Source organism: Myotis lucifugus, unplaced genomic scaffold (genome assembly GCF_000147115.1).
Source record: "Myotis lucifugus unplaced genomic scaffold, Myoluc2.0 scaffold_63, whole genome shotgun sequence".
NCBI lineage: Eukaryota > Metazoa > Chordata > Mammalia > Chiroptera > Vespertilionidae > Myotis > Myotis lucifugus.
Genome location: NW_005871111.1, coordinates 5,118,985 through 5,127,941, shown reverse-complemented (window position 1 = coordinate 5,127,941; position 8,957 = coordinate 5,118,985). Strand labels below are relative to the sequence as shown.

Here is an 8,957-nt window from a genome sequence, read left to right as displayed (position 1 = left end):
TACATATATATATATATATATATATATATATATATATATATATTTAAATGGAAACATTTTAACTTCCATGTTGCTCTCTTATACAATCAGTTCCAACAATATCCAAAGAGTATTCATCCAAGTCGTTAACTAATTTTTTAGCTTTTCTAATGTTACCTTATTTTTTTCCTAACCATCCCCTTGATAGACTATAAAGGAAATCAGCTTCAAATTAGTTAATTCAGCTCCTAGGTATTAAAAATGGTGTTGATATTCTTTACAAGTGGCTTTAAAAAACAAATTACTAAAATAGAATAATAGGATTCATCATGGACTTTTCTGTCATCCATGTGTCCTATGCCTCCAGAAACACACATCATTGCAAAATGAATGGAAATCAGCATTATTCTCTCTAGATTATTTGAAAGTTCTATTTTGACTCCTAGCACAACCATGATATATGGCCACAAGCACTTGAGCAAGAATGTGGCCTTATCCAAACAGAAATTACTAGGATTCTCTACTTTTTGTGAGCAGAAGGCAAAAACACAAATCAAGTTGGTGATGGAGGGTTCATTCAACAGCATTCGGGTATTTAGCACATAGAGCAATGGTATGTCACTGGGCACAAGCAGATCTCAGAACATCACAAAATAAACGGTGACTTGTGAGGCTTGAAGACAGAACCTCTAATTCTGCAATCACAAATGAAGGCGAGTTGGACCACAATGTGAACAGTTAACACTCAATTTGACAAATAGGCAGGAGAAGTAAGCTTTTCATGTTTGCACGTAGGACCACTAGAAAACCAAATTAGAGGTAACCAACATCATTGATTAATACGTACTGAATGTTGCCTGGGAACTCTAAGAACCCACAATAGCTTTGTAAGGGTGAACACGCATAAGGGATAGATAATATGTTCAAGTCCTCTCTCTTCCTTAGGACTGCCACTGTACTAGAATTTATAAATGCAAGAACTATGCCAATGTTTTCACTGACCAGAACCCAAGAACACAGGCCCTGTGCCCCTCTTCCTTTTTCCTGCTCCTAAAAAATATTATATACTCAGACTACATCATTTTAACTTTTCCACATAAGTGCCTTCATTGAATTAGTGCTTTACTGATATTCTACTTTGAGCAAAGGTCGTTCTAAAAACCTGTCACATCAACTCTGCACCTGTATAAGCTATAAAGCTATTGCTGAAGACACGGTTCATTAAATTATGAGCCAACTAATAATAAAAAAATCTCTTCCATGGGGAATGGGCATTGTTCCTCTTTTCTTTTTGTTATGTTTGCTTTCTTTTTTAATTCGTACTTTGCCAATCTGTTTGTATATGCCTTCTTTGCAAAATTCTCCAAATCCTTCTTAGAAAGCACGTATAATAAATTTGATATACAAACTTAACTTTTATAATAATGGGAATAAAATGGTCAAAGTTGATCCAAAAGAACTAAACTCATGAATTTTGTAATCAGTATAATACTACCATTGACAGACCTTTTAGTTATTAAACAATTCTTCAATACATATGATTGTTATCTAAAAACTGATGAGATTAGTTAAATTACTGAGTTCAAAATTTTCAGTTCTATAGTTTGCCTCTATGATAATTTCATTTCTATTACCAATGCTTTTCTATCACCAATCCCAGTTTCTATGGAAACCAATGGAAGACTGAGATGAGAAGAAAGCAAAACTTATAAATTTTTTTTCTTTTAAAATAGGAACATTTTAATCACAAATACTATACATAAACAAAAACATCATAACGAAGATATTCAACACACACACACACACACACACACAGAGAGAGAGAGAGAGAGAGAGAGAGAGAGAGAGAGAGAGAAAGAGAGAACGAGCGCTTTATTAGAAGAATCTGGCCTCATTCATGCTAGTGAATTCTTACAAATATATTTGGTTTCACAAATGGAAATTATCAAGTTACTGATAAAGATTCTTCTTGTAAACCCCAAGAAAGAAACAATTCTCTTGGTTTAACCATTTAAGCAAGTGCAGCTCATAGTGATAATAAGTGAAGGTAATGGCTCTATTGATTTTCATTTGGAAAACGTTGTAGAAGCAAGCAAGAAGATAAGTGGGGAAATATTTAAAAACTAGGCTTAATAGTACAAGCAACAATGGCTACTCAGCATTATATAAAGAGTCGTTTTTTCCTTCGAGTTGGAGTTATACATTATTTTACTTTTTTCTTTTGTGTGTTTTCCAAACTTCTACACTTTGCATAAGTAACTTTTATTACGTGAGTATATAAATGTTATTGAAAGATAATTGAGGCTCGTATCAATGTTACTCTTATCTTAATAGGCATTTTACTTTGGTCAGGCTTATTATCTGTTCTCAGATAATATGATGGGCTAAATCAATAAATGTGGCAACAATTGTGTTTAGTTATACATTTATCAAAGTTCTCAGTTTCCACCAAGAGTGCTCCTGTTTTCCTAGGTCAGCTCATGGCCACATAGAAGTCGTCAGGTGAGAAATGTTAAAGACACAGGTTGTACTGCCTAAATATTATCTTTTTGCCACTGAGATGGACTTGACTCATTTTGCAAATAATCCTGTGGGATAGCACTGTCCAATAGAACTGTCCATGAAGATGGAAAGGTTCTAGATGTGTGCTGTCCAATATCATAGCCACCAGCCATAAGTGGCTCTGGAATACTGGAAATGTGGCAGCGTGATTGAGAAACTGAACTGTAAATAGGCTACCATATTGAACACTGCTATAGTTGTTCCCTCACCTAGGCCAAGATCAGCATCCCTGAGTCAACATCCTTTGGTCAAGGACAGTGTTCCCACAAGCCACGGTCCTGCCAAATTCCTAATGTTACTGAGATAACGCTTTTCCTAAAAAATGATTACTCAGTTTGTATACCATGCTTATATTGGAGCCAAAGATTTCTTATAAATAAATTCTTTTTAAAATCTGAATACCTTTCCTTTGTCTCAGATAAAGGAAACACATTTTTTTGCCTTGTCACTCTTTTAAAAAAATATGCTTATATTGATTTTGAGAGAGAGAGAAAGGGAGAAGGAGATAGAGAAACATGGATCAGCTGCCTCCCATATGCATCCCGACCAGGGAACAAGCCCGAAAGCTGTGCATGTGCCCTGACCAGGAAGGGAACTGGCAACCTTTTGGTGCACAGGACCATGCTCGACCAACTGAGCCACACCAGCCAGGGATGCCTGTTCACTCTTTAAAAGTATATTCAGACATCAGCATATAGAGTCTACATGGTTGATTTAAACGTTGGCTCCACGTTTTCAAAAAATAATTTGGAAATAACTAAAAAAGACTCTTCTTAATTGGAGTAAATAAATGCTACTCTTTTTTTCAAGTTTCAGGTTGGGATTTTACTTACTGTTTCTACAAACCCTTGGAAATTTTAAACTAAAATCTGTTTCCTTACCGAAACTTTTTTTCCTCCTTCACGCGCACACTCTGCTTTGTTATTGTAGGGTGGTTCATGTGGGCTGGGCTGCTGGAATTGATTGTTTTCATGTAGAAAAAGTTGTTAAAGGATCTGTTTGTTCTTTAAGACACATATAAAGAATCACATGGAGTCAGCAAACATACCATAGAAGAAACAATTTCTAGGCCAAATTGTAGGGCCTACCAATCTTGGCAGGGTTCCTTAAACGAAGAGCGGACTTTGGGGCCCATAATGAGGCTCTATTCAGCAGGCCAGTGTAGCTAGGTCGGGAGAAGAGAGAAGAGGAAGAAACATCCCAGGCAGGAGAGACTGTGTGGATCTAGTCCTCATTCAGCCAGCACTTAGTTTACAGGCAGAGAACAGACACCAGGACACACTAAGACTGAACAGAAATGGATGTATTGCTAATCAAAGGATGAAAATTTAGCTCCATTATACTTTACCCTGGACCTAAGCCTTCCTGAGGGTCATCAATACATATAGCACACACAGTTGACAGCTCCAAATCGGGGCCTTTCCTGTACACCTGCTCGGGATGAGCAGAGACGATGCCCTCAGGCCATGTGTAGGTGGAAATCTGCACTGTTTAGGAAAAAGTTAAAGTGTAGCCTGCATGGTTAGAGTTTGTCTCTGGGTTAGAATGCATTGTAACACACAGCTGCCGGAAATCTCAGACACCAGGACAAACAGTTCTGTAGGGGACAGGTACATTCGGCCACGTGGGGAGCAAGACGAGCCCACCTTCCTACATGGAACCTTGCCACAAAGCCTCTGTATATTAAACTGCAAAAGCATTGTCACCAGAGATGGGCTTCACCGGATTTTGAGGAACTGAAATAAGCTCAAATACATTAAGCCTATTGTGTAGCGCTGCGTTGACAAGCCATTTATAAGCATGCACCATCACCTATAGTTTATATAACTACACCAGTGAAACCATAAATTTCCACTTCAGACACCCAGAGACAATAATTTGGAAGCTAACTCAGCCACGTAAAAGTGGACTAGGTCCACAGATGCAAGGTCTTAATCAATCTGAATTTGAAAGAAAATCAGGTTGAGGTCTCTAAGGACCAGATGCAAACAGAAACTTGGACCCCTAGGGCCCTGGTATGATAAGTTTTCAAATTCGGTGACCACAGTTAGTGGGGAAACTTGGGTAACGTTTCCAAATAGTACAACTAGCAGCTTGTACAACCTAGGAAGCTGCGCATCCTGTTTCAGAGAACATGTATTTATTTAGAATGTAGTCTTTTTCAAGTGGGTCTGCATTATTTCCTAAGAAATCGAAATTAAATAATTCCCCTTTCCTAATAATCAGGGAGACTTACGGTATTTCCAATGAAGAAACAAAGAGGGCACAGGTACTAATAAGTAACTTTATATGACTTGGAATATGGTGGTACAGGAGCACTCAGGGAACTCCAGTACAAAGCCCTGAGCTGGAGTGGACAAGTCCACAGAATCACGGCCAGGCTCATTAATGCAGCCTGGACTCATAGTTGCCCACACCATGCCAGTGCCGTACCAGGCACCTGGGTGCATAGTCCACCAGAGATTTAAACTGGTGGTCCCTGGAAGAGCAGAGAACACTGAGGTAGCCATGGGGCCTCACAGACAATGAGCTGGTGGCTGGGAGGGACTTTAGAAAAAGGAAAAAGGACAAGACTGAGGGTGGCAGAGGGAAAGAAGCAAGAAACAGCAATCCAGCCTGGAGCAGTAGGGAGAGAAAGCAGAGAACAGCTAACGGAGCTTGCAGGGGCCAGAACGGAGGGGACAAGAGAACCCAGGGAGGGGACCCAGACAGCAGCAAAGAGAAGACACAGTAGCAGAGAGAGAGAGAGAGAGAGTACCTGCGAGAGAGTTAACGAGAGGGCTCTGAGCCAGAAGCAAGAGGTGAGGAGAAGTTGAGTCTTCTGGGTCTTTTTTTTCCCCTGCTGAATAGAGCCTTGATTATAGTGTTACCCAATGTCTGGTAAATTTTAGTCTATTCTCTTAACATTTCATGGCAAGAACTACATGAATGCAAAAGGCACCCCAAAGCTAAGAACCCTGAGTCAAATGTGGGCGAAAAACTCGTGCTATAGCTGCGATTAACACCCCAATGTAGGTATATTATTATAAAGGGTGATTTTTCAAAAAAATTTTTTTTAACCACCAGGTTTATTTTCGTTCCCACTCCAGCCCAATGAGCCTAATGTGAGTCAATCCCCCCCCCCTCCGCCAGTAACAGCTGTTCTTTTGAACCTTATGAATAGGCATCTGATTTAGATTTGAAAGAAATCATTTTAGAAGTGGGTGCAGACTCCCATAAGCACAACTCAGATAAATCCAAGCCAAGGCACCACAGACTTCTTTAAAAATCAAGAAATCTGGTGACCAGCAAGGAGTCAGAGTTACTGTTAAATCTAAACCCAGTGGATGCATTTTCCTCCTTCAGGCTGTAAATTCAGGCATAAGTGGTTTCGAGACCATTCCCTACTTGTGAATTTAATATAGAAAATGTATCTGCAGCTCAACTACAAAAGGGGGAAAGTTTCTTTCAATTTTATTGGAGCTCAGCTCCAATATGACTTCGTGGCCTCTGTTAGAGAAAAACATTCTCACATAACGAGCTTTTATATCATTAAGTTGGACATGAAATAACAGTTGATGGTAGCAGCCCCTGCAGGAACTGTCTGGTTTGTGACCCACCATACTGATGCCTAGTTTGCTTGCCTAATCTGGGCAGGGTTTTAGGTGAATACAATAAATAAGTTTAACTTGACCAAGACTGCATGTATGTCCCATGCAATTCCTACAGAATACTATAACAGTGAGAGGTCTGAAAAGCCATTTAAGCTACTTTTTCCCTATAGAAAACAAAAAAAAAAAGCAATGGGGCTTTAAGAAATTTAAACATAGCATATATTGAAGTGCAAACCTACTAAAAATGATCATTTAAATACTTACAATTCCATCTCTATCGGGTGAACCTCTGTAACAAAAAGAAATTTGTAGCTATTAGGAAAATGAATCATTCTTGCTACATAGACTAAAGTATAACAAGAAACATTAACCGCCTCTCTCCCCCTCTCCCCTGTTCTCACCCCAGTAAATCCATCTAATGCAAACTAAATCAAAACAAATTGGTCCAGTGGTATTTGAGTGTGAGGAGTGTGTATGTGTATGTGGGAGCGAGATTCTCATTAAAAGCTGAAGTCCAAAAGGCACCAAGTTGCTGCAGCAGTTTTGGTCCCCTTTGAAGAGGCGAGCTCATTAAGTGTCTGTCCCAGTCTATGGCTCCATTTAAAACTAGCACTGGGAATGTAAACCAACTGGTTGGTTCTCTCTCATCTTCTCCATGGGAGTGGTCTTAAATTCCCCCCATAAGAAGAAACTACTATGGTATTGTTCAACTTACTTTGAGAATCTGTATTTTCTTCCATATTTCTCTATTTATTGCTCCACTGATTATAGGAAAGCAGGAAAGGGAGGGCAATGTTTCCTCAGGGCTCACTCTGATGACTCAGGGGAGTTCACCATGGTGGCACTGTGTGTGCCACAGTGCCCAGGAGTAAGGGCTGTAGAATAGGATGACTCTGAGTGTCCAGACTCCACCACTTGTTAGTTCTGTAACCTCTGTAAGCCAGCTTAGATCAAATAATGTATATAAAGAATTTATAACAGTCCCTGATACATAGCGAGTATTAAAAAATGTGGGCTATAATTTTTTCCTCTTACATAATGTCTCTTCACTAGGAACACAAGACTGTCCACATGCAGCCACATTAGACTTTGTAGCAATAGAGGAAGTGCAAATGGTTGTGCAAAATAATATCGTTATTTTGAAAAACTGAACTGGAGGAGCCAGAGGAAGGAAGAAGCAAGAGGGTGGTCACCGTATCTTTTCCTCTTTTAATTCACTCTGCAAGGAGTTTAAAAAAGTTACCCTTTAAAACACAGAGACCAAATTATGCCTAGATGGGGACCTGCATTATTTGGAAGAAAACCTTAAGTACTTGAGGTGGACTGCGAAATCTTGAGGAGTTTGGTGTGGTTGGAACTGTTCTTTAGGAGGTGGGACAAGGTGATGAAATTATTTATTGCTTCATAGGGTGGGGCAGAGAGAGAAATGCAGAGAGTCAGTGGGACATCTCCTGGGCTCCAAGATGAGACTCCCCTTCTCCACCAACATCTCCTCCTAAATTAGCAGAATATTTTTACTTGGATTGCAAAACACTTGATGGGGGTTCATCGTTTTTCATAACCAGTTCTGTGCCCATGTGGATACAGGGGCTAGAAGCTGATAGTGCAAGACCATGGGAGTTGACAGAAATCTTAGGGTCCTTGGACATTCCCTGGCTATGGGAATTAGTTGGTTTAAAGAAATTTCTTCTAAATTAGGACAGGAAGAGTCTTAGCTCATTAAACTTATAATTCATTGAACAAACAGTGAGTGCTTATAATTGGCCAGGCACTAGGCTGGGATCTGGGGATAAAAACATGAAGCCATACTCATCACAGAAAGAATAAGACAGGCAAGTAAATCCAGTGAGCTATCATGGCCACAATCAGCTCAGGTGCACAGGAAAGTACAGAAAAAAACTACCAACTCACACTCATCAAAACCAACTTTTCTTTTTAGAACTATCTACTGCAAAAAATAAAAGTAAAAAAGAGCATTTCTTACTAGAATTTTAGCTTCTGCTAAAGGAATTGATAAAGAGGTGATTGTATCAACTTTTGCATAGGATATATCCACAGGCACTGATCCTTGTGGGGATGTCTTTGAGGGCAGCAAGTAATAGATATAGAGAAAACAATCTCTGGCGATAGGTCTGGCTGTAGTGCTGCCCATTATTGGTCCAGATACAAGAGTATTCTATAGAGCATCTTAAAGAAGCCACTTGATCTCCTGCATATTGCAGCTATAGGGATGGCAGTTCAGAAATTTTAATCAGAAAAATTGTAATTGTATATAGCAGCATTGGTGTCCTCTTCTGATCCTTTGGTCTTATCGTTGATGGAAATGGGGCTGGTGCTTCCTAGGGTAGTGACAGTAAGCATGGTGGTTAAGAGCACTGGCTCTAGGGCCAGATGCTTGGGTTCATTCAACCTAAATTTCCTGCATAATCTTGGGCAAGTCACTTCATCCCTTTGTATCGCAGTTTCCTCATCTACAAAATGGCCATGATAATAGCATACAGATATACCCCACAGGACAATTAGAGGATTCCATGAGTTTATAGAAGTGAAGAGCCCAAAATAGTGCCCAGAACATAGTAAATTCTCATTGAATGTCATCTAGAATACACTTACTATATAATATGACCTTGGATGGGGAGTAGAGAGATTTTAGCAGCCTCAGACACTTGAAGTTCTCAATTCACTTCCTAACCCTTCTTAGGAAATTTCATATTTTATTTTTAAGTGATTTTTAAAAAATTTAATAGCAGACCCATTTACTGACTTCTATTTTAAAACTAATCATCTACCATGGACCCTTTGCCTCTGGTTTAAAAAGTGCCA

The 8,957-nt window shown here is 39.3% G+C and overlaps 1 protein-coding gene across 1 annotated transcript in view; it reads right to left on the bottom strand.

Annotated features, from left to right (window-relative positions):
- Positions 1-8,957, bottom strand: part of SGIP1 (SH3 domain GRB2 like endophilin interacting protein 1) — a 204,266-nt gene that overhangs the window by 94,613 nt on the left and 100,696 nt on the right. Inside the window, exons 4-5 of the mRNA XM_023754681.1 lie at positions 6,399-6,423; positions 3,423-3,494 (exon numbers count right to left, since the gene is read on the bottom strand). Of these exons, the coding sequence (XP_023610449.1) occupies positions 3,423-3,494; positions 6,399-6,423 (97 nt within the window). The remainder of the gene's footprint in view (positions 1-3,422; positions 3,495-6,398; positions 6,424-8,957) is intronic.